At 37.9% G+C, this 26,744-nt stretch overlaps 1 protein-coding gene across 1 annotated transcript in view; it reads left to right on the top strand.

Annotated features, from left to right (window-relative positions):
- LOC128664338 (chloride anion exchanger-like) overlaps window positions 1-26,744 on the top strand; it is an 84,189-nt gene that overhangs the window by 43,773 nt on the left and 13,672 nt on the right. The window contains exons 12-19 of the mRNA XM_053719178.1: window positions 6,611-6,717; window positions 7,801-7,870; window positions 7,957-8,049; window positions 8,730-8,825; window positions 8,938-9,174; window positions 18,895-18,949; window positions 24,339-24,484; window positions 24,576-24,647. Of these exons, the coding sequence (XP_053575153.1) occupies window positions 6,611-6,717; window positions 7,801-7,870; window positions 7,957-8,049; window positions 8,730-8,825; window positions 8,938-9,174; window positions 18,895-18,949; window positions 24,339-24,484; window positions 24,576-24,647 (876 nt within the window). The remainder of the gene's footprint in view (window positions 1-6,610; window positions 6,718-7,800; window positions 7,871-7,956; window positions 8,050-8,729; window positions 8,826-8,937; window positions 9,175-18,894; window positions 18,950-24,338; window positions 24,485-24,575; window positions 24,648-26,744) is intronic.

Raw genomic sequence — 26,744 nt, 5'->3', positions numbered from 1 at the left:
CAATTCCTACAAATAAATACAATTAAATAAACTAGCTAAAGTACAAAAAATAAAAAAGAACTAAGTTACAAAAAATAATAAAATATTTACAAACATAAGAAAAATCTTACAACAATTTTAAACTAATTACACCTACTCTAAGCCCCCTAATAAAATAACAAAGCCCCCCAAAATAAAAAATTCCCTACCCTATTCTAAATTAAAAAAGTTACAAGCTCTTTTACCTTACCAGCCCTGAACAGGGCCCTTTGCGGGGCATGCCCCAAGAATTTCAGCTCTTTTGCCTGTAAAAAAAAACATACAATACCCCCCCCCCAACATTACAACCCACCACCCACATACCCCTAATCTAACCCAAACCCCCCTTAAATAAACCTAACACTAAGCCCCTGAAGATCTTCCTACCTTGTCTTCACCATCCAGGTATCACCGATCCGTCCTGGCTCCAAGATCTTCATCCAACCCAAGCGGGGGTTGGCTATCCATAATCCGGTCCAGAAGAGGCTCCAAAGTCTTCCTCCTATCCGGCAAGAAGAGGACATCCGGACCGGCAAACATCTTCTCCAAGCGGCATCTTCGATCTTCTTCCATCCGGAGCGAAGCGGCAGGATCCTGAAGACATCCAGCGCGGAACATCCATCCGGACCGACGACTGAACGACGAATGACTGTTCCTTTAAGGGACGTCATCCAAGATGGCGTCCCTCGAATTCCGATTGGCTGATAGGATTCTATCAGCCAATCGGAATTAAGGTAGGAATTTTCTGATTGGCTGATGGAATCAGCCAATCAGAATCAAGTTCAATCCGATTGGCTGATCCAATCAGCCAATCAGATTGAGCTCGCATTCTATTGGCTGTTCCGATCAGCCAATAGAATGCGAGCTCAATCTGATTGGCTGATTGGATCGGCCAATCGGATTGAACTAGATTCTGATTGGCTGATTCCATCAGCCAATCAGAAAATTCCTACCTTAATTCCGATTGGCTGATAGAATCCTATCAGCCAATCGGAATTCGAGGGACGCCATCTTGGATGACGTCCCTTAAAGGAACAGTCATTCGTCGTTCAGTCGTCGGTCCGGATGGATGTTCCGCGCTGGATGTCTTCAGGATCCTGCCGCTTCGCTCCGGATGGAAGAAGATCGAAGATGCCGCTTGGAGAAGATGTTTGCCGGTCCGGATGTCCTCTTCTTGCCGGATAGGAGGAAGACTTTGGAGCCTCTTCTGGACCGGATTATGGATCGCCAACCCCCGCTTGGGTTGGATGAAGATCTTGGAGCCAGGACGGATCGGTGATACCTGGATGGTGAAGACAAGGTAGGAAGATCTTCAGGGGCTTAGTGTTAGGTTTATTTAAGGGGGGTTTGGGTTAGATTAGGGGTATGTGGGTGGTGGGTTGTAATGTTGGGGGGGGGTATTGTATTTATTCTTTTACAGGCAAAAGAGCTGAAATTCTTGGGGCATGCCCCGCAAAGGGCCCTGTTCAGGGCTGGTAAGGTAAAAGAGCTTGTAACTTTTTTAATTTAGAATAGGGTAGGGAATTTTTTATTTTGGGGGTTTTGTTATTTTATTAGGGGGCTTAGAGTAGGTGTAATTAGTTTAAAATTGTTGTAATATTTTTCTTATGTTTGTAAATATTTTTTTATTTTTTGTAACTTAGTTCTTTTTTATTTTTTGTACTTTAGATAGTTTATTTAATTGTATTTATTTGTAGCAATTGTGTTTAATTTATTTATTGATAGTGTAGTGTTAGGTTAATTGTAGGTAATTGTAGGTAGTTTATTTAATTATTTTATTGATAGGGTAGTGTTAGGTTTAATTATATCTTAGGTTAGGATTTATTTTACAGGTAAATTTGTTATTATTTTAACTAGGTAACTATTAAATAGTTCTTAACTATTTAATAGTTATTGTACCTGGTTAAAATAATTACAAAGTTGCCTGTAAAATAAATATTAATCCTAAAATAGCTATAATATAATTATAATTTATATTGTAGCTATATTAGGATTTATTTTACAGGTAAGTATTTAGCTTTAAATAGGAATAAGTTATTTAATAAGAGTTAATTTATTTCGTTAGATAAATATTATATTTAACTTAGGGGGGTGTTAGTGTTAGGGTTAGACTTAGCTTTAGGGGTTAATCCATTTATTAGAATAGCGGTGAGCTCCGATCGGAAGATTAGGGGTTAATAATTGAAGTTAGGTGTCGGCGATGTTAGGGAGGGCAGATTAGGGGTTAATACTATTTATGATAGGGTTAGTGAGGCGGATTAGGGGTTAATAACTTTATTATAGTAGCGCTCAGGTCCGCTCGGCAGATTAGGGGTTAATAAGTGTAGGCAGGTGTCGGCGACGTTGAGGGGGGCAGATTAGGGGTTAATAAATATAATATAGGGGTCGGCGGTGTTAGGGGTAGCAGATTAGGGGTACATAGGGATAACGTAGGTGGCGGCGCTTTGCGGTCGGAAGATTAGGGGTTAATTATTTTAAGTAGCTGGTGGCGACGTTGTGGGGGGCAGGTTAGGGGTTAATAAATGTAATACAGGGGTCGGCGGGGTTAGGGGCAGCAGATTAGGGGTACATAAGTATAACGTAAGTGGCGGTCGGCAGATTAGGGGTTAAAAATTTTAATCGAGTGGCGGCGATGTGGGGGGAGCTCGGTTTAGGGGTACATAGGTAGTTTATGGGTGTTAGTGTACTTTAGGGTACAGTAGTTAAGAGCTTTATAAACCGGCGTTAGCCAGAAAGCTCTTAACTCCTGCTATTTTCAGGCGGCTGGAATCTTGTCGTTAGAGCTCTAACGCTCACTTCAGAAACGACTCTAAATACCAGCGTTAGAAAGATCCCATTGAAAAGATAGGCTACGCAAATGGCGTAGGGGGATCTGCGGTATGGAAAAGTCGCGGCTGAAAAGTGAGCGTTAGACCCTTTAATCACTGACTCCAAATACCAGCGGGCGGCCAAAACCAGCGTTAGGAGCCTCTAACGCTGGTTTTGACGGCTACCGCCGAACTCCAAATCTAGGCCTTAGTGTGGTTGATTTAAAAAGGGTGTGTGAACTCCCTATTGGTTAAAACATATTCAAATGAGGATACTCCTTCATGACATCACACAATTGTATCTAATGAGACACTGAACCTGTCAGAAAATAGTCTGACACAACAAACAATAATAGATTCGACCCTGAGTCCTAGAGCTCATATATTAAATGTATGTATGCATATATATGTGCGCATTAATCCTTTGGCAATGGTTAACATATGTTTCAAACCTAATGTAAAAAGCAAAATACACAAGAAATAATAAAGCACCCTAGTGGATTAAGTGTATATATAACAAAAATGAGCAAAAAAGGGACATAAATCATACATATTCCTCCTTGTTGTTAAATGTATATTAAACATTGCTTGTATGTTGTATACACAGTAAATAAGTGTTCTACAATACTTTGAACTTAGTGTAATGGAATAAAGTAAATGCCCTTATATATCAATCAAGGGTGTAAGAAACACCTAAGTGAGTGCATACTGATACCATTAGAGGGACAATACTACGCAAACAGCAGACCCATTATTAAAATGTAAAGTTATACCTAATGAATGGTTTATTCCCAATAATTAATTAAATCGTACTCTGCATTAAGGCCAAGTGGTAGTTTGGTGGAAAGTTAAAAATCCAAAGCATCTCACGCTTTTCAAGCAGCTTTTGTCTATCCCCCCCCCTTTTCGGAGTTGGTATATAATCTATTGCTTGCCATTTGAAAGAAGCATCATTTTGATTGTGTTTGATACAGAAATGTTGGACTATAGGTGAGGATGATTTCCCCACTCTGATGGTAGACAAATGTTCCCTGATACGAGACCTTACGTCTCGTGTCGTGAGCCCTACGTACTGAACCTTGCACAAAGTGCAGGTTATGAGATATATAACAAAATGAGATGTTCAATTTAAGCAAAAATTTATCTCATATGTGCGTTGTGTTACACAGGACGTAAATGTGTCAGATGTGATCATATAGTCGCATGGTTTGCACCTACTGTTCCCACATTTAAATGTACCCTTGTGGGTGAGCCATGAGCTCACTGTTGCCCGAGGATGGCTCAGAACAGTGGGTGATAGGTAATTACCGAGTGTTTTATTCCTGCGATAAGAACACCTTATCCCTTCAACCACACAATTGGTCAATTTATCGTCTGCTACAAGGAGTCTAAAGTGCTTATTAACTATACTACATATTTCGTTATAGTCATTACTGTAGTCAGTTACAAACGTTACTTTGTTCGTATTCTGTGTAGTTTTTTTGTTGTTATTTACTGTTCTTTTCTCTTGTAACATTGGTATTCGATCCATACCCTGTACCTCCCTGGCTGCCCTATTGATGACTTTTTTGGGGTACCCCCTATCTTTCAAGCGATCTGCAAGATCCTTTTGATGTTCCATATACACTCTTTCTGTCGAGCAATTTCTCTTTGCTCTTATCATCTGGCCTTTGGCTATGGAGTATAGAACACTCTTGGGGTGACAGCTTTTGGCATGTAGAACTGCATTGCCTGAAATAGGCTTTCTGTAAATGCATGTCTCAATTTTGCCTGTATTATTACCAAAAAGACTTATATCCAAAAAATTAATGGTGTCCCTGTGTGTTTCATGGGTGAATTTCAGATTAAGATCATTTTTATTGATATGAGCCAGGAATTGTATCAAATCTCCTGCATTGCCTTGCCAGATTAACAGCAGGTCGTCAATGAAACGACCGTAATAAGCAATGTACTGTCTGAAGGGGTTTTCCTCTCCATAGATGTGGGACAGCTCCCACCAACCCATGTATAGGTTGGCGTAAGAGGGTGCGAATTTCGCACCCATGGCTGTCCCACATCTCTGGAGATAGAAAACCCCCTCGAACTCAAAATAATTATGGCTTAAAAGAAATGCTGTTACCTCAATCACATATCTTTTGAAATCAGAATCCAAGTTGGAATAATGTGTCAACATATAATCCATAGCCTCAAGGCCAGACTTGTGGGGTATTGAAGAATATAAGGCGGTAACATCAATCGTTAACCAATTACTCCGAGGGTCCCAGGTCAGTCCTTCCATGACTCTCAGAACATGTTTGGTGTCCTGTAAATAGCTCGGTAGAGCTTTGACCAAAGGGCACAGTATGGCATCAAGCCACTCTGAAAGGCGTTCAAATAGGGAACCGATCCCACTGACTATAGGACGACCAGTAACGTTTTCCAGGGACTTATGCACCTTCGGGAGATGATGGAATACAGGAGTTACCGGAAACTCAACGTATAAGTAATCAAAGGTATTTCTATCCAGAAAGCCTTTTTCTAAACCATCATCCAGAAGGTGCATAAGTTCTACCTGGAAACGTTTCATGGGATTGGTACTGAGCTGTGTGTACTGAATGGGATTATTCAATTGGCGCAAGGCCTCATTTTTAAAGATTAAATTAAAGCTGTTTAAACAAAAACAATGAAACAAAAGATTGTTCATGGCTCATCCCTAAGCATATATTTTTTTCTAGACAGTTTTACACGCAATACATTTCACTATATATATATATATATATAAATATAGAGGTATATTTTTGTGTGTGCTGCTTATTGGCTCGCCGGAAACAAAAGTTAAGAAGCACCTTAACTCATCTGCCACCTCTGAGGTGGCAGACTGCAATCATCCTGATCAGATACGACCGGGATAATTGACACCCCCTGCTAGCGGATGTGCAGGGGGTGCGGAATTGTACAAGCATTTCACCAGAAATGCTTGTGCAATGTTAAATGCCGACAGCTTATGCTGTCTGCGTTTAGCGATGCTGGGCGGACATGATTCGCTACAGACAATCATGTCCGTCCGGCATTTGATAAATTGGCCCCTAATCTCTGTTAGAGTTTATTAGGATTTTTGTAGAAAAAAAAAAATTCTAACTTTTTCTGTAGAATTGTGATCAACCTCTAAGCTATGGCTTCTTATTTTGAATCAAGAATTTAACTTTTCTGTTTAGAACTGTGAACCCCCGCACAGCCTAGTGTATTTACTGATAAAAACATTGCAAGTAGATATTTGAGAGGATGTTATTTTATTAAAGGGATACTAAAGTAATTTTTGGAATGTGATCATAGTTTATATCAACAAAGAAATAATAAAATTTTATTTTCAAAACTTCCTCTAAGTAATGGTCAATATGTTTATCTTATCTCTCTTAAAGATTTGCATAATCAACAAATACACAATAACAAAACAATGCAATAGCACTTAGTCTGAACTTCAAATCAGTAGTAGATTTTTTTCTAACAAATTTCAATGTTATGTCTATTTCCACTCCTCCTGTGTGACAGCCATCGGCCAATCACAAATGCATATACGTATATTCTGTGAATTCTTGCACATGCTCAGTAGGGGCTGGTGACTCAAAAAGTCTAAATATAAAAAGACTGTGCACATTTTGTTAATAGAAGTAAATTGGAAAGTTGTTAAAAATGGCATGCTCTAAAAGAGTCATGAGCGTTTAATTGTGACTTGAGTGTCCCTTTAAAGCTAAATTTACAACTTAGGATATAAATTAAATTATCACTCTTCTTTCTTCACTTCACAGTTAGTATGGATTGTAACCTTTATTGCTGCTGTACTACTGGGACTCGACCTTGGACTAGCAGCCGGCGTTGGGTTTGAGCTGCTGACTGTTGTATTTCGTACACAGTTGTAAGTAGTGTTTAAATATTTATCTTCACTATTTTGCTGATTAGCAAATTAGTTTGATAGTTTATTCATGTGATGCTTTTAATTGCACCTGTTCCAAAAATTATGGTGAACTGCAGTAAATCAATGAATAAGCAAATTAAAGGGATATTAAGATTACATTTACATAGTTGTATTTTGTGTATATATTAAAACATATTTTGAAAAAATAACAAAACTATCATTTAGAAGTTCCTTATCTTAAACATTCTATCCCTGATTGTAGTGTATTTATCTATAGATCTCGGTTATCTTGCTAATGAGATAAGAAGAATGTTGAAAAAAAAAAACCAACAGAAAGAAATAGCCTAGGGAGGAAAGACATTAGTGAACTCTTTCACATATTGAAAACGTAACCAGCAGCAATGCTACTTTATAAGAAAAATTTTCTTCAAGTGTTTTATTTAATTTCTAACATTGTAATGTTTTTGTCAATAGCATATCATTTTTATATATCTTGATTATTACTCTTTATCTTGTCTGTTAGGAAATCTTATTGTAATGCGGTTGTGAAATTATGTTATATACAGGCGTTGAATTAACAAAATGTAAGAATTAGATCTCAAACTGTAATGCCTGTGGGATATTTCCCTATCAGACCAAACTTGGCCAGTAGTCTTCTTATCCCAGCGTCAAGTGGAAGGATAAGAAAAAATCCCAGAACAAAGTGAGATGTATGAAATGAAGTAAGCAGTACTCATGGTAGACAGGGCAGTCCAAGGAATCAGCAGTACTGGGTAAAACAGCAGAGTGGTCACAGGCAGAGTTTAGCAACAAAAAGGCAATCCAGTAATTCAGTGGTTAAACAGCAGAGTGGTCACAGGCAGAGTTCAGTAATAATAAGGCAATCCAGCAATACAGGGGTTAAACAGCAGAGTGGTCACAGGCAGAGTTCAGTAACAATAAGGCAATCCAGCAATTCAGGTGTTAAACAGCAGAGTGGTCAGACAGGCAGAGTTCAGTAATAATAAGACAATCCAGCAATAAGTAACATTCAGGAGCACACAAAGTAAGTGCATATTGAAACTTTGATCTTATTTGTTACAGTCCAAAATGTTCTCAGGTGGCCAACATTGGAGGAAGCAATATCTACAAGAACAGAAAAGATTACAGAAATGTAAGTGCAGAGATGTATGCTTCCTTTGTTCCTTATATAAGATAATTATGTAATGTGCATTATCACTATGTACTTTTTTTCCACAGATATATGAGTATGAGGGAGTTAAGATATTCAGATGTCCTTCCCCAATATTTTTTGCCAATATTGATTTCTTTAAGGATAAACTTATTGCTGCGGTAAGTTTTCTATATTTTTCAATATTTGTATTTATTATAAAAATTAAGAAGTGCCAGAATCAGTAAAACGTTATTACAATTATGGGTATGATTTTAAAGGGATCTCTTTAACATTTTTATTGTGGCACCTCAGTGAGACTTAAAAGTCTTATTTTAAAAGTGCTCACTCTGACCAACTATTACAGTTTTTCCAGTAGTTTCACTGCCTCCTGTCCCATAGTATAATTGTCCTGGGAGCCTGTCCCACATTGTAATAATGTATCCTGAGATATGGGGCTCCATTTATTAAAAGCCAGGTAAACATGGTTCACTCCCGGGAACCCATCCACCCAGCTTTACGGTGAGCAGGCAGCATACACTGCCCGCATTTATCATTGCACAAGCTGCTGCTTATGAAATGTAGCCCCCTGCTCACGCATGGCTAATAGCATGTGAGCAGTGGCTGTCAATCATCCTGATCGGATCGGGATGATTTAACTCCTCCCCAAAGCTGCATCCTCATCTTAATAAATGGACCCATGGGCTTAGCGTGGATGCCACTGTGGGAATCAGACATGAGGTCTTTGTAGTACAAATGTATATATCTGCATGTTGTCTCTGAGACTATATATATTCACCACCTACAACCAACTTGCTTAGACCAAAATCTGCTTCTAACTTAACCAAATTATAATTTACAGGTGGGTTTTAATCCCTTGAGGGTACTACGAAAGCGTAACAAAGCCTTGAGGAAGATACAGAAGTTGTTGGCTAAAGGAAACCTTCAAATGACACCTGTAAGTTAACAACAGGTTTTATTTAACAATATGGTAACAATAACAATTAATTGGTTGAATATTAAAATATTTCAATCTGTGTAAACAGCAATAAAATCATTTCATGTTGCAGAAAGGTTTGATCTGTACTTCATATGACTACAAAGATTCTGATGATGAAGAACTAGACAATAACAGAATAGAAGAACTGGACCAGCCAACAAGTGCAGTTGGTCTTCCTATTGTAATAGACTGGAATGGAAATCTCCCGAATAATATCACAGTTCCCAAAGTGGATATCTACAGTTTAATCATAGATTTTGGAGCTGTGTCATTTCTCGATATATCGGCGATGAAAGGATTAAAATCGGTATGTTATTTAAATAATCTTGTGATGAACGCTTAAAGGGACCTTAAACTGCTGAGTCAACTACAATAGAATGGTTTCTACATACCATGCTACTGTTTTCCTTAAGTATCTGAAGCTGTCTTTAAAGTCATTCTCTTAGTTTAATCCCTTACAAGTATCAGTTAGTGAAGCTCTGCATCTTCACACTGGGCGCCACCATCATGGAGCTTATAATTAAACTGCGCACAAAAATGCAAAAAATGTAACCCTTCCGCTCTCTTTTATGTGAGCTAAACTGAAGTTAAAGGTACAGCTGTCAAATAGCCTGTAACATCACAGATCTGTGAAAGTGCACTGCTCCTGTAACAGGATGATACAAGATGGCGGCTCCCAGTATATAATATAGATCTTTACCAACTGGATTCTGAAATAAGTTAAATTAAGAGAACGGGTTTAAAGAGAGCTGCAGGTACAGGATAAAAAAAACATACTACTGTATTTGTACTCAGCCCTTTAATGTCCCTTTAAGTAAAAATGATATAAGTATCTATTATCATTGGGTGATAGGGAAATAGTAGGACGTGCACAACTGATTCTGTTGTACTAGTTTCAATTTAGATTAAAAAATAATTCACAGTTTTAATGCAAAAAAAAAATAAATCATATGGACACAGATTTGTTTGTTTTTTGTAAAGTGTCCCTTTAAAGGGACAGTCAAGTCCAAAAAAACTTTCATGTTTTAAATAGGGTATGCAATTTTAAACAGCTTCCCAATTTACTTTTATAACCAATTTTGCTTTTTTCTCTTGGTATTCTTAGTTGAAAGCTAAAACTAGGAGGTTCATATGCTAATTTCTTAGACCTTGAAGACTGCCTCTAATCTGAATACATTTTGACCACTAGAGGGCATTAGTTCACATGTTTCATATAGATAACATTGAGCTCATGCACGTAAAGTAACCTAGGACTGAGCACTGATTGGCTAAACTGCATGTCTATTAAAAGAACTAAAATAAGGGGGCAGTCAACAGAAGCTTAGATACAAGATAATAACAGAGGTAAAACGTGTATTATTATAACTGTGGTTATGCAAAACTGGGGAATGGGTAATAAAGGGATTATCTTTCTTTTTAAACAACAAAAATTCTGGTGTTGACTGTCCCTTTAAGGTTGGATTTACAATACCAGCACCCCTAGTTGCTCCCTAGCATCACTTACATGTCTGATAGCTAGGAAAGAAACTTAAATCTGTGTCTGCACAGTTCCTAGTACAGTTTGTGATTGGTTATACCAAGCAACTGAAAGCACAAAACAAAGGATGTCAGAGGAAAGTTTGTGTATTGCATAGTTTAAAAATTTGCTCAGACAGGAATTCAACAGCTGCCTTCATTGCTTAATGAGTAACCCAGTCTTGTTCAGAGAACCTTCAGAGAAATTCAAAACATCCTTATAGGGACAGTTTACCCAAAAACTTTCTCTCCTATATATGTTTCATGTGGAACACATTCAGGAAAAAGTAGTATTTAGCATAAATACAAAGTACGGGAAAAAAACATAATTTATGCTTACCTGATAAATTCCTTTCTTCTGTTGTGTGATCAGTCCACGGGTCATCATTACTTCTTGGATATAACTCCTCCCCAACAGGAAATGCAAGAGGATTCACCCAGCAGAGCTGCATATAGCTCCTCCCCTCTACGTCACCCCCAGTCATTCGACCAAGAATCAACGAGAAAGGAGAAACCAAGGGTGAAGTGGTGACTGGAGTATAATTTAAAAGATATTTACCTGCCTTAAACAACAGGGCGGGCCGTGGACTGATCACACAACAGAAGAAAGGAATTTATCAGGTAAGCATAAATTATGTTTTCTTCTGTTATGTGTGATCAGTCCACGGGTCATCATTACTTCTGGGATACCAATACCAAAGCAAAAGTACACGAATGACGGGAGGGATAGGCAGGCTCATTATACAGAAGGAACCACTGCCTGAAGAACCTTTCTCCCAAAAATAGCCTCCGAAGAAGCAAAAGTGTCAAATTTGTAAAATTTGGAAAAAGTATGAAGCGAAGACCAAGTTGCAGCCTTGCAAATCTGTTCAACAGAGGCCTCATTCTTAAAGGCCCAAGTGGAAGCCACAGCTCTAGTAGAATGAGCTGTAATTCTTTCAGGAGGCTGCTGTCCAGCAGTCTCATAGGCTAAACGAATTATGCTACGAAGCCAGAAGGAGAGAGAGGTAGCCGAAGCCTTATGACCTCTCCTCTGACCAGAGTACACGACAAACAGGGAAGACGTTTGTCGAAAATCCTTAGTTGCCTGCAAGTAGAACTTGAGGGCACGAACTACATCCAGATTGTGTAGAAGACGTTCCTTCTTTGAAGAAGGATTCGGGCACAGGGAAGGCACCACGATCTCTTGATTGATGTTCCTGTTAGTGACTACCTTAGGTAAGAACCCAGGTTTTGTACGCAGAACTACCTTATCTGAATGAAAAATCAAATAAGGGGAATCACAATGTAAAGCTGATAACTCAGAGACTCTCCGAGCCGAAGAAATCGCCATCAAAAATAACACTTTCCAAGATAACAACTTTATATCAATGGAATGAAGGGGTTCAAACGGAACTCCTTGTAGAACGTTAAGAACAAGGTTTAGACTCCATGGCGGAGCAACAGTTTTAAACACAGGCTTGATCCTAGCTAAAGCCTGACAAAAGGCCTGGACGTCTGGATTTTCTGACAGACGCCTGTGTAACAAGATGGACAGAGCTGAGATCTGTCCCTTTAATGAGCTAGCCGATAAACCCTTTTCTAAACCTTCTTGTAGAAAGGACAATATCCTAGGAATCCTAACCTTACTCCAGGAGTAACCTTTGGATTCGCACCAGTATAGGTATTTACGCCATATCTTATGGTAAATCCTTCTGGTAACAGGCTTCCTAGCCTGTATCAGGGTATCAATAACCGACTCAGAAAAACCACGTTTTGATAAAATCAAGCGTTCAATTTCCAAGCAGTCAGCTTCAGAGAAGTTAGATTTTGATGTTTGAATGGACCCTGTATCAGAAGGTCCTGTCTTAGAGGTAGAGACCAAGGCGGACAGGATGACATGTCCACTAGATCTGCATACCAAGTCCTGCGTGGCCATGCAGGCGCTATTAGAATCACTGATGCTCTCTCCTGTTTGATTTTGGCAATCAATCGAGGAAGCAGCGGGAAGGGTGGAAACACATAAGCCATCCCGAAGATCCAAGGTGCTGTCAAAGCATCTATCAGAACCGCTCCCGGATCCCTGGATCTGGACCCGTAGCGAGGAAGTTTGGCGTTCTGGCGAGACGCCATGAGATCTATCTCTGGTTTGCCCCAACGTCGAAGTATTTGGGCAAAGACCTCCGGATGAAGTTCCCACTCCCCCGGATGAAAAGTCTGGCGACTCAAGAAATCCGCCTCCCAGTTCTCCACTCCCGGGATGTGGATTGCTGACAGGTGGCAAGAGTGAGACTCTGCCCAGCGAATTATCTTTGATACTTCCATCATTGCTAGGGAGCTTCTTGTCCCTCCTTGATGGTTGATGTAAGCTACAGTCGTGATGTTGTCCGACTGAAACCTGATGAACCCCCGAGTTTTTAACTGGGGCCAAGCCAGAAGGGCATTGAGAACTGCTCTCAATTCCAGAATGTTTATTGGTAGGAGACTTTCCTCCTGATTCCATTGTCCCTGAGCCTTCAGAGAATTCCAGACAGCGCCCCAACCTAGTAGGCTGGCGTCTGTTGTTACAATTGTCCAGTCCGGCCTGCTGAATGGCATCCCCCTGGACAGATGTGGCCGAGAAAGCCACCATAGAAGAGAGTTTCTGGTCTCTTGATCCAGATTCAGAGTAGGGGACAAGTCTGAGTAATCCCCATTCCACTGACTCAGCATGCACAATTGCAGCGGTCTGAGATGTAGGCGTGCAAAGGGTACTATGTCCATTGCTGCTACCATTAAGCCGATCACCTCCATGCATTGAGCTACTGACGGGAGTTGAATGGAATGAAGGACACGGCATGCATTTAGAAGCTTTGTTAATCTGTCTTCTGTCAGATAAATCTTCATTTCTACAGAATCTATAAGAGTCCCCAAGAATGGAACTCTTGTGAGAGGAAAGAGAGAACTCTTCTTTTCGTTCACTTTCCATCCATGCGACCTTAGAAATGCCAGAACTAACTCTGTATGAGACTTGGCAGTTTGAAAGCTTGAAGCTTGTATCAGAATGTCGTCTAGGTACGGAGCTACCGAAATTCCTCGCGGTCTTAGTACCGCCAGAAGGGCACCCAGAACCTTTGTGAAGATTCTTGGAGCCGTAGCCAATCCGAATGGAAGAGCTACAAACTGGTAATGCCTGTCTAAGAAGGCAAACCTTAGATACCGGTAATGATCTTTGTGAATCGGTATGTGAAGGTAAGCATCCTTTAAATCCACTGTGGTCATGTACTGACCCTTTTGGATCATGGGTAAGATTGTCCGAATAGTTTCCATTTTGAACGATCGAACTCTTAGGAATTTGTTTAGGATCTTTAAATCCAAGATCGGCCTGAAAGTTCCCTCTTTTTTGGGAACCACAAACAGGTTTGAGTAAAACCCCTGTCCTTGTTCCGACCGCGGAACCGGATGGATCACTCCCATTAATAACAGATCTTGTACACAGCGTAGAAACGCTTCTTTCTTTATCCGGTTTGTTGATAACCTTGACAGATGAAATCTCCCTCTTGGGGGAGAGAATTTGAAGTCTAGAAGGTATCCCTGAGATATGATCTCTAGCGCCCAGGGATCCTGAACATCTCTTGCCCAAGCCTGGGCGAAGAGAGAGAGTCTGCCCCCCACTAGATCCGGTCCCGGATCGGGGGCCCTCGGTTCATGCTGTCTTTGGGGCAGCAGCAGGTTTCCTGGCCTGCTTGCCCTTGTTCCAGGACTGGTTAGGTTTCCAGCCTTGTCTGTAACGAGCAACAGCTCCTTCCTGTTTTGGTGCAGTGGAAGTTGGTGCTGCTCCTGCTTTGAAATTCCGAAAGGGCCGAAAATTAGACTGTCTAGCCTTAGCTTTGGCTTTGTCTTGAGGAAGGGCGTGGCCCTTACCTCCTGTAATGTCAGCGATAATTTCTTTCAAACCGGGCCCAAATAAAGTTTGCCCCTTGAAAGGTATATTAAGTAATTTGGACTTAGAAGTTACATCAGCTGACCAGGATTTTAGCCACAGCGCCCTACGTGCCTGAATGGCGAATCCTGAGTTCTTAGCCGTAAGTTTGGTTAAATGTACTACGGCCTCCGAAATGAATGAATTAGCTAGTTTAAGGACTCTAAGCCTGTCCGTAATGTCGTCCAGCGTAGCTGAACTAAGGTTCTCTTCCAGAGACTCAATCCAAAATGCTGCCGCAGCCGTAATCAGCGCGATGCATGCAAGGGGTTGCAATATAAAACCTTGTTGAACAAACATTTTCTTAAGGTAACCCTCTAATTTTTTATCCATTGGATCTGAAAAAGCACAGCTATCCTCCACCGGGATAGTGGTACGCTTAGCTAAAGTAGAAACTGCTCCCTCCACCTTAGGGACCGTTTGCCATAAGTCCCGTGTGGTGGCGTCTATTGGAAACATCTTTCTAAATATTGGAGGGGGTGAGAACGGCACACCGGGTCTATCCCACTCCTTAGTAACAATTTCAGTTAGTCTCTTAGGTATAGGAAAAACGTCAGTACTCGCCGGTACCGCAAAGTATTTATCCAACCTACACAATTTCTCTGGTATTGCAACAGTGTTACAATCATTAAGAGCCGCTAAAACCTCCCCTAGTAATACACGGAGGTTCTCCAATTTAAATTTAAAATTTGAAATATCTGAATCCAATCTGTTTGGATCAGAACCGTCACCCACAGAATGAAGCTCTCCGTCCTCATGCTCTGCAAGCTGTGACGCAGTATCAGACATGGCCCTAGTATTATCAGCGCACTCTGTTCTCACCCCAGAGTGATCACGCTTGCCTCTTAGTTCTGGTAATTTAGCCAAAACTTCAGTCATAACAGTAGCCATATCTTGTAATGTTATCTGTAATGGCCGCCCAGATGTACTAGGCGCCACAATATCACGCACCTCCCGGGCGGGAGATGCAGGTACTGACACGTGAGGCAAGTTAGTCGGCATAACTCTCCCCTCGCTGTTTGGTGAAATTTGTTCAATTTGTACAGATTGGCTTTTATTTAAAGTAGCATCAATACAGTTAGTACATAAATTTCTATTGGGCTCCACCTTGGCATTGGAACAAATGACACAGGTATCTTCCTCTGAATCAGACATGTTTAACACACTAGCAATAAACTTGCAACTTGGTTACAATCTTATTTAACAAAAACGTACTGTGCCTCAAAGAAGCACTAAACGATTAAATGACAGTTGAAATAATGAACTGAAAAACAGTTATAGCATCAATCCTTAAAAACAACACAACTTTTAGCAAAGGTTTGTTCCCATTAGTAAAGTAACAATAATTAAATTTGAAACATAAAAATTACAGAGCAACGTTTTTAATCACAGTCAATATATAAGTCTCACAGCTCTGCTGAGAGAATCTACCTCCCTCCAAAGAAGTTTGAAGACCCCTGAGTTCTGTTAGAGATGAACCGGATCATGCAGGAAATACAAGAGTAACTGACTGGAAATTTTTGATGCGTAGCAAAGAGCGCCAAAAACGGCCCCTCCCCCTCACACACAGCAGTGAGAGAGAAACGAAACTGTCACAATTAAAACAAGCAACTGCCAAGTGGAAAAATAATGCCCAAACATTTATTCACTCAGTACCTCAGAAAATGCAAACGATTCTACATTCCAGCAAAAACGTTTAACATAATAAATACCTATTAAAAGGTTTAATGTACTTTTAACAGAGTAATTCCAGTGAAATACCATCCCCAGAATACTGAAGTGTAGAGTATACATACATGTCATTATAACGGTATGGCAGGATTTTCTCATCAATTCCATTCAGAAAATAAAAACTGCTACATACCTCAATGCAGATTCATCTGCCCGCTGTCCCCTGATCTGAAGCTTTTACCTCCCTCAGATGGCCGAGAAACAGCAATATGATCTTAACTACTCCGGTTAAAATCATAGTAAAAACTCTGGTAGATTCTTCTTCAAACTCTGCCAGAGAGGCAATAACACGCTCCGGTGCTATTGTAAAATAACAAACTTTTGATTGAAGTTATAAAAACTAAGTATAATCACCATAGTCCTCTCACACATCCTATCTAGTCGTTGGGTGCAAGAGAATGACTGGGGGTGACGTAGAGGGGAGGAGCTATATGCAGCTCTGCTGGGTGAATCCTCTTGCATTTCCTGTTGGGGAGGAGTTATATCCCAGAAGTAATGATGACCCGTGGACTGATCACACATAACAGAAGAAAACTAAATATATCTTGTTGATTACATTTGGAAAGACTTACAGTAATAATTTTTTTTGTATTCTAAAAACTTGAAAGATGTCCATCTCCTAAGTTGTTATACAACACACTCAGATCAAAGAGAATTTTTTTTATTTATTTATTTTTATATTACACCCTGTACTTGATCTATTGCGCTAGCACATCTCTAGTGTAAAGCAAAATTCTGCACCATTGCCAAGACACCATGCAATCTTGTTGTTTCCTAATAACTGTGCTGTCTTTCAGAATTTATTGTTGTCAAGATACAATTTAGATAAGATTGCAACCTTGATGATTACCTGTAAAAGTTTATAAAACTGCAATTCTTCATAACAAACAGGAAAGTAATTGCTGAGGTAATAGATAAAGTAAAAAATCTACCTGTAATGAAACTTCTTCTTGGTTGTTTTTTTTATATTAAAATGTAGAAATGTTTTAAAATGTTATGGGCCAGATTGCAAGTGGAGTGCAATTAATAAGGGGTTTATCACAGGGGTTTGTGCTCGTTGGGTTAAACCGCTCGTATTACGAGTTGAAAGTCTCTTTCACAGCTCTGGTTAACTGTTTTGGAAAAGTTGCACAAAACACATTAAAAAAAATACATTACAAAGTACACTTACACTTATAATAACACTGTCTAATTATTACAAAATATTGCACACAAGAGTTATAAGTAGTGATGTACCGAACTGGAAATTCTGGACCGAAACCGAAAATCTGGGATGCAGTTGGTCGAAAACCAAAACGGATACCGAAAATGTATTTTTTCAAATTTAATTTTAATTAGTTTTTTTTTTTTTTTGCATAATTAGAGCCAATAAAAAAGCCCACACTTTTTTTTATTGAAAGTAACACACTAAAATTGGACAAAAATATCTTAAAACAATAATATGTTACATATTAATTTTACCAAGGGAAAAAAAAAAAAAATGTTGGTGCATCCTTACTTAAAACAATTATAAATATCAATATACTGTATTATACTTCATTTAGTTCCATGTAACAGAATCAAATTTAATAGTTTTTTTTTTTACCAATTATCCAAATAAAGTATAGTCCTAGAAAACTCATTATATGCAGAACAGTAAGTCAAGAAATGAAATTAAACAGCAGCTCTAGGGTAGCATCAAATATGAAACATGCTACACAATTTTACCGAAAATAACAGGGAAAAAAAAAACGAAAACCGAAATAGCCAAAAATGCCATTTTCGGCCAAAACTTTCTGCGGCCGAAATTTCGGTGCATCCCTAGTTATAAGGGCTCAAAAATATGAGATATTAGGGGGAAAAAAGCATGCAAAGGGCTTTAACATTGAGATACATACATATACATCTCTTAAGAAGGATATATTTTTATGTGTATATATGTATTTACAGACATACAGATAAAGTTTTTAACTATGTATTTACTGTAAATATTTCACATTCCAATGTTCTGTACATAGCAGAATGTGTTCTATTAATTTATAAATAGATATTCCTATATATCTATACCTATCTATAATCATGTATATCCAAAAATACCATCAGATATATGTAGGAATATGTATTTATGACTAAACAGAACATATTCTGTTATGTGAAATATTTAGTTATCTCACATGAGAATATGCGAACAAGTTTGTGCAAGAGTGGGATGTTAGTTTTTCCCCCCACTCTTTTGCTTTATTGTCTTCTATGGGGGAATATGTAAACGCGCACACAATATTGTATTCATCTTTTTGCGCTTGTCGGGTTAGCGCGAGAGCAAAAACAATTTACTTTAAACTCATAATACGAGCTCAACCTGACAAGCGCAGCATTAATTAGCACTTCACTTGTAATCTGGCCCTATATATTCTATTGAGTTTTCTTTCATTTCTATGTATATTTAAATAAAACTTTATTATCAAAATGTGCACAATATTTTTTATATGCACAACTACACCTTATAAAGCACAAGCTCCTACAAGTTCACAGTATATTAGCTTTGTTATTGGCTGATGGTTGTCACATGACACAAGGGGTTGGCAAAATAGAAGTAATGTTGAAATTTGTCAGAAACATCTACTACTCATTTGAAATTCCTAAATGTGATTGCATTGTCTTTTAATTATGCATTTATTGATTATGTAATTCTACCGTGTTTAATGGTCCTTTAAACAAAGTAAAACAGAAAAAATTATTAAAAATAAAATGCTGTAACAAACAGAGCATTTTATCTTTTCAATATAATGTTCCTTTAGATGGTGTCAAAAAACTGTTCAGTCACACAACTTGACAATACATATTTTATACCACTATTTACAGATTTTAAAGGAGTTTATCAGAATTGAAGTGGACATATATATTGCTGGTATAGATGGTAAGTTCCTTTTTTTAAACATTTTCATTGCCATACTATAATATATAATTCAGACAGATATTTGTAATCAGGTATTATGAATTTGTAATACCCCTTGAGCACCATTTTGTACCCACATGAGATTCCCTTCCAACACTATAAACACCCCACAACTGTAACCACAATAATTACCCAGTAAATGTGCTGCATTTTTGACAGATAAGATAACCTTTATATAAGTTTGGAGTTCAGCATTTTTAATTCTTCTTCTCATCAGTATAATCTGTCTAAGATTTGTTTATTTTTACCTACCACATTAGTGTCTCCCTGATACTATTGCTGATCTCACAATTTGTATTACATATCTAACTGAGGTGCACAGTCCCATTTTCTCTGTAATAAACCTTAGACCAATTTCAAGAGTCTCCAAATTTCACTCCGGCCACTCAGTTTTAACTTAGGGATCAGATAAACCCAATTTTGACTGTCAATACTATTAATATTAATATTTGTTATTGCAATGAATACGAGTTTAAATCTTATGTGTACATCAAAGTTTAAGTTATTAAAGGGACAGTAAAGTCAAAATTAAACTTTAATGATCCAGATAGAGCATGCATTTTTAAACAACGTTTCAATTTATTCCTGGTATCAAATTTGTTTTGTTCTCTTGGTATCTTTTATAGAAGAGTAAAACGAAGTAGGCTCATAAGAGCTTAGGAGTGTGCATGTATCTTTAGTACCCTATGGCAGCAGCGTTTTGCAACACTATTTGTAGCTTTTTTATACAATGTTGCAAAACACTGAAATTGGTTTTATTAAACTTACCTCTACATTTTTGCTTAAAGGATTACTTTCTGTTATATTTTTTAAGCTAAACAACTAACATATTAAAGTTAATAAACATTAATTAAAACCTACTGACCTATATTTTCTCCAAAACGAAGTTTCATAATGTTCTAAAAGTTATATCTTTTATTCGCCAATGATGTCACGTTATCCTGCCCACTATTTTCAGCACTACATGTTCAAAATACTTAAACCAATAACTTTGTGTTTAAAGCGCCATTTTGAAACCTAGGTATTGTAAACGGATTGGTACAGAGCAAAGGATACCCACGGAGTGGGTTTGGAAAACAATTAAATTTGCAGACAAGATTTCTGATATACGGTAGAGATATGTTAATGAAATTCTATTGATAAAAAGCGTATTTGGGGTAGTTAGTTAGTAACAGGCATAGAAAATATTTACTTACAGTGGCCCTTTAATTCAGCAAAGGCATTAATTGCTCCCATGTAGAAACAGATCAGGGCACCATCTATACAGCTGTGCAGTGATGCTGTTGAGACAAATATATGAACCCGGTAGAGGTAGCTTAAATTTACAGTTAAATTAGGTTGTACAATGGCAATTATCATTCTTTACAACACACACATACAAGACAGACACTAAATCAATTGTTTCTCAACTGCGGTCCTCAAGTACCCCCAATAGGGCAGGTTTTCATTACAGCTGATCCAGTGCACAGATAAAAAACCAAAAGCTAATTGGTGAGAGCAGGTAAGTAACCATGGTGTTACTGATCAGCTGATTGGCCTGTTTGGGGGTACTTAAGGAGTGGACCGCAGTTGAAAAGCACTGCACTAAAGCACCAGCTCATCTGCAATGTGTTGATTACCTGGAGAATAAAGCACACATACTCTGCCCGCTGACACACACACTACATGCACACTAGGTATAAGGCACAAGTAGCTAACTAGGTGTAAGCACAGGTAGCCATCTTTGAAAGGGGCACAGGCAGCTAGCTATCTAGAGATAAACCACAGTTTGACAATCTTGGAAAAAGGCACATACAACTATCTAGATTCAAGGCAACTTTGGATAAAGCACAGTTAGCTTTCTATCATGATTAAGGCAGATAAAATCATCTTAGAATAATGTACAGGCTTTTCAGGCATCAATCTAGAGGTGAACACAGACATCTTGAAAAACACCTAACTGTTTATGTACAGAACAACAGCCACCTTGTAATAAGCCACGCATTTCTTTCTATTTGTAAGGTACATGAAACTATTATTAAATAAGTTACAATTAGTATCTGCGGATACCGGGGTAAGACAAACAATCATAAAACTAAGCACAAGTCACTATTTAATAAATATACTTAGGGAAGCCATCTTGAAATGAGTAACAGATCTCTATGGATTTTGCACTTATCTTATTATGTAGAGCATCTCTCTTCATTACCTCATAAAGACATCTCACTTTAGTGAATTAGTTAATATTACTAAAGTAATTACATCATTAATACCCAATGATATAAAGTATATTTTTACTTTGGGATTAAATATATAATTTAATGGGCATTTATTTTTAGAATTTAATTTCTGTTACAGCACTAAACCTTTTGGCTTCCAATGAGTTGCCATGGAATGTAATGTTTTGCATCTCTTTCTGGCTAAGTGGTTAAAACCTGGAGTTATACGAATTGCAGGCTACTATTTGTGTGCATGGTAATGGTTATTATCAGACTTTTGTACCTTCCACTCGCATTGTCCTATTAGTATTTTGATTGCATTTGAAATTATAATTTTATGTAGCCCCTAAAGACTGAGGCTGTCACTGTGCCAGTGTGTGTGGTTGAAAACAAATAGAATGAGTTCAGCACCCAATTTCTTTAGAAACTTTCACAAATACTTTTTCAGAGAGCACCCTGCACGCTGTTGTAGGGGTCCTGCTCACCCTTAAAGTCAGTGTAAATGACATGTAGAAACAACAGCACTTCTGTGCAAATGAACACATCGTTCTTTATTATACTGATAGGTCCAAAAACTGTTTTTGGACAGGACCTATCACTATAATAAAGACATTTGTGTCCATTTGCACAAAAGTGCCTTTATTTCTTCACGTCATTTACACCCGTGTGTGGGGTTCCTGTATGACAAAGATCATGTATAGGTGAGTAAGAGGAGCTGCCTATGGTTATGGTAAACAAGTTATAGAAGGAGGTACATAGTGCAGAGCGTACACTATTAGTACACACTGCACAACATACACATGTACACAAACATTCTCACACACACACACATGTACACAAACATTCACACACACATTCATACACATGTACAGTTGTACACATTCAAACATTCACACACACACACACACACACACACACTGCACAACATACACATGTACAGTTGTACACATTCACAGACACACACTGCACAACATACACATGTACAGTTGTACACATTCACACACACACACTGCACAACATACACATGTACAGTTGTACACATTCACACACACACTGCACAACATACACATGTACACAAAGATTCACACACACTGCACAACATACACATGTACAGTTGTACACATTCACACACACACACTGCACAACATACACATGTACACAAACATTCACACACACACTGCACAACATACACATGTACAGTTGTACACATTCACACACACACACTGCACAACACACACGTACACAAACATTCACACACACACACACACTGCACAACATACACATGTACAGTTGTACACATACACACACACTGCACAACATACACATGTACAGTTGTACACATTCACACACACTGCACAACATACACATGTACAGTTGTACACATTCACACACACATTGCACAACATACACATGTACAGTTGTACACATTCACACACACTGCACAACATACACATGTACACAAACATTCACACACTGCACAACATACACATGTACAGTTGTACACATTCACACACACACTGCACAACATGCACATGTACACAAACATTCACACACACTGCACAACATACACATGTACAGTTGTACACACACACACACACACTGCACAACATACACATGTACAGTTGTACACATTCACACACACACTGCACAACATGCACATGTACACAAACATTCACACACACTGCACAACATACACATGTACAGTTGTACACATTCACACATACACTGCACAACATACACATGTACACAAACATTCACACACACTGCACAACATACACATGTACAGTTGTACACATTCACACACACACTGCACAACATACACATGTACAGTTGTACACATACACACACACACACTGCACAACATACACATGTACACAAACATTCACACACTGCACAACATACACATGTACAGTTGTACACATTCACAGACACACTGCACAACATACACAATGGTTTAACCATGTTGCAGAAACACTATCTCTGGAGGAATAACTAGATAAGTTAAACACTTTCTTAGACATTAAATACTATTGGGAGATGGTGAGACATTCTTTTGACGCAACTTAATCTAGTTAGAGCACGGAATGTGATCTAGAAGGCATAGAAGGACAAGCTTGACTGGTCTGCCACTATATCACACCTCGTTAGGAGGTCTGGGCCCTCCTCTTCCTTGACCCACATGAATAAATGCTGTAAATAATTATTCTGATATATAAATAAGGGCATTCTCCTATTCAGGGCATATGTCAATTTCTACTATGTTAATATATTAAACTCTGGCATGCTGTTATGTTATGTCTTTGATTTGCTACATGCGTAATTGATTTTAGTTATATGTTGCTTGATAGCTGTTTAATATCATATGCTCTAATGGATCAAGCCACCACTCTTAGAGGAAACAAAACTGTATATTCCCATGAAGAGATCTAGTAGTCTAACCATGGACATTCAAAGATGCTCACATCCACTTGGTAATCATCATCCGCTAGGTTGACCTAGGACTTTCAAAGTTTTGTTCTTTTTCTCTCTCCTTTTTTCCAATTTTCATGGCTACATTGATGTATATTGCATATCACAGTGTACAAATGACTTACAATTCTCATGTATATTTATGTCTGTACATGTAAACTTTCAGATATAAAATTTAAATCTGGAGGGAAAAAAAAATTAATATAGAATTTAGTGGGGAAATTTTAACCTGAAATAAAATACACTACTAAATGGTTTAAGGCTAACTAGAAAAATGTAATATAAATGAAGCCTAATTTAACTAGTCAGCTTTGTAAGGAATAAGTATGTTGAAAATCAAAAGTTTAGATTAAGCATTCAGGAAGTTGTTATCCTTTTTATACAGACAATTATTAAGCAGCAAATAAAAAGAAATAAGAAATGAGAAGATCTTATATAAATTGACACAGCAGCTTATAAAGTATGTCATATCTAGCTAGCAGCATTTACGTTCGGCCAATGAAGTGTCACTTTATAATGTGATACACATTTATTTTATCATCAAAATATATTTTGCATCAACAGAAAAAGGACCAACTCAAAATGAATAAATCATGAGTTCCAATCAATTAAAACTAACAATCAATAAACATAAGTAGAATCATCATATATTATTTCAACCAATTAACTTTTTTGTGTTTTAGATAATCTTTTGGAAAAACTCGAGCGATGTGGATTTTTTGATGAGGAAATTACAAGAGATATTCTTTTTCTAACTATTCACGATGCAGTATTACATGTAATAGTTAAAAGGGAAATGAACAGTAATGCAAAATCAAAATCTGAAATGGTAAACCTCCATATTTTTTCTAAAAAAAATAAATGTATGTGTATCAATGTATACTTATAGTAATAATGCTTGTTATGTCTATTCCGTTTAGATTAAGGACAAAGAAACTAGATTCGATTCAAATGAAAATAAAAATGGAACCCTCCGAAACAGAGACACTGCTGTGAGTTTTACTTTTTCATTACAAATATATTCAAAATAACATTTATTAATAAGTTATTTAACATTAAAGGTGAGAAATAATCACTTTACAAATGGGTACTTACACTGTTGGTATTTGGATTTAGGTAAAAAAAAAAATCCCAAGAGGTATCAGAACTACTGATCTTCTCCATCTTCCAGTTAAATTAATTTTAAGTTAATACATTAAGAAATGTATTTAGCATAGTTAAAAATCCAGTTTATTTTATATTAACGTTACAGCTGGTTCAATTGAAGGCACCGTTGTAAGAAAAACCTCTCTGCCTAACACTAAGGATGTGAACTTTCACATGCAGATTTCGGAAAAGAGATTTCATAAATAAATTGAACTGGTTAAATATAGCAAACATATGTAATGGTGACCAAATATGAAAGCAATACATCTATTTCTGGAACTCCACATTTCAAAAAAATCTTTAGAATAATATGTTGGTGAAAAGACTATTCCTATAAACAAATTTACTTTTAATCAGACTTTGTTGTACCTGAGTGGCTGATAAAGAAGGCAGATTTGTTGCCATAAATAAACTAAATTCCACTTGTTTTTTTACCCTGTGAAATAAAATAAAAACAGTTAGGTTTAAACAAAATTTGTCTTTGAAGGGAAATTAAGGGAATATATATATATATATATATATATATATATATATATATATATACACACACACACACACACACACACACACACACACACACACATATATATATATATATATATATATATATATATACATGCTTGCTTTTATCTCTCTATACATCCTCCCTTGGAAAACTTATAGCCTCCTTTGGATTCCAGTACCTCTTATATGCTGATGATACGCAAATCTATCTTTCCTCACCTGATATCTCCCCCTCTTTACTCAACCAGATTTCCAACTGCCTCTCTGCAATTTTCTCTTGGATGTCTTCACACTACCTCCAACTCAATCTGTCCAAAACTGAGCTGCTTCTTATCCCCCCCTCCTCAAGACATCCAACACTTGACATTTTTTCTGACGGTTGGAGACTCTATTCTCAACACCTCACCCCAGGTCCGCTGTCTTGAGGTTACACTTGACTCAGAACTCATATTCAACTCACATATACAAGCACTTACCAAATCCTGCTGTTCACACCTACGCAACATTTCAAGAATTTGTTGCTTCCTTACTCAAAAAACTATAAAAATACTTATTCATTCCCTCATTTTGTCACGCATTGATTATTGTAATCTACTTCTAAATGGCCTTCCAAAACACCGCCTCTCCTCCCTTCAATCTATTATGAATGCTTCTGCTAGACTCATACACCTAAGTCGCCGATCTACATCAGCTGCTCCGCTCTGCCAGTCTCTTCACTGGCTCCCTATACACTCCAGAATACAATTTAAAGTATTAATCCTAACTTACAAAGCACTCAGCAGTCTAACCCCCAACTATATTTCCTCTCTCATCGTGAAATATTCCCCATCCCGTCCTCTTCGATCAACCTCTGACCTACGTCTCTCCACTCCTGTTATCTCTACATCCCAGTCATGTCTCGAAGACTTCTCACGTGCTGCTCCTGTCCTCTGGAACTCTCTACCCCGCTCCATAAGACTGTCTCCAACCTTGTATAGCTTCAGACGCTCACCTATTCAGAAAGACTTACCATATATCCTCCATCTCACATGTAGGGTGTCTTTGCACCCTAAACCTGTAGACTGTGAGCTCTCCGGAGCAGGGCCTTCTTCCTCCTGTACTAGATTTATTTAGCTTAGTTATGTTTTGTATTTTATCGCAAAAAAATCCTTTTCATTGTATACCCCGCGCTACGGAATTTGGCGGCGCTTTACAAATAAATAATAATAATAATACATACAGACACACACACACACCAAATGTTTCCACTGAAGTACAATAAGTAAAGTGTCAATTAGTCTATTATTCACAATTATTTGTTAAATGTATTTTCTTTTTTTTCTGTAGGTTCCAATTACATCTCAGTTATAAGAGAAACATATAACGCATAATCATCCTGCCTGAAAATCATCTCAGATCACTAAACATTTTGAAGATATTGTTTAATGAATAGAAAACGA

Source organism: Bombina bombina, chromosome 6 (genome assembly GCF_027579735.1).
Source record: "Bombina bombina isolate aBomBom1 chromosome 6, aBomBom1.pri, whole genome shotgun sequence".
NCBI lineage: Eukaryota > Metazoa > Chordata > Amphibia > Anura > Bombinatoridae > Bombina > Bombina bombina.
This window is presented reverse-complemented; position numbering and strand designations above follow the sequence as displayed.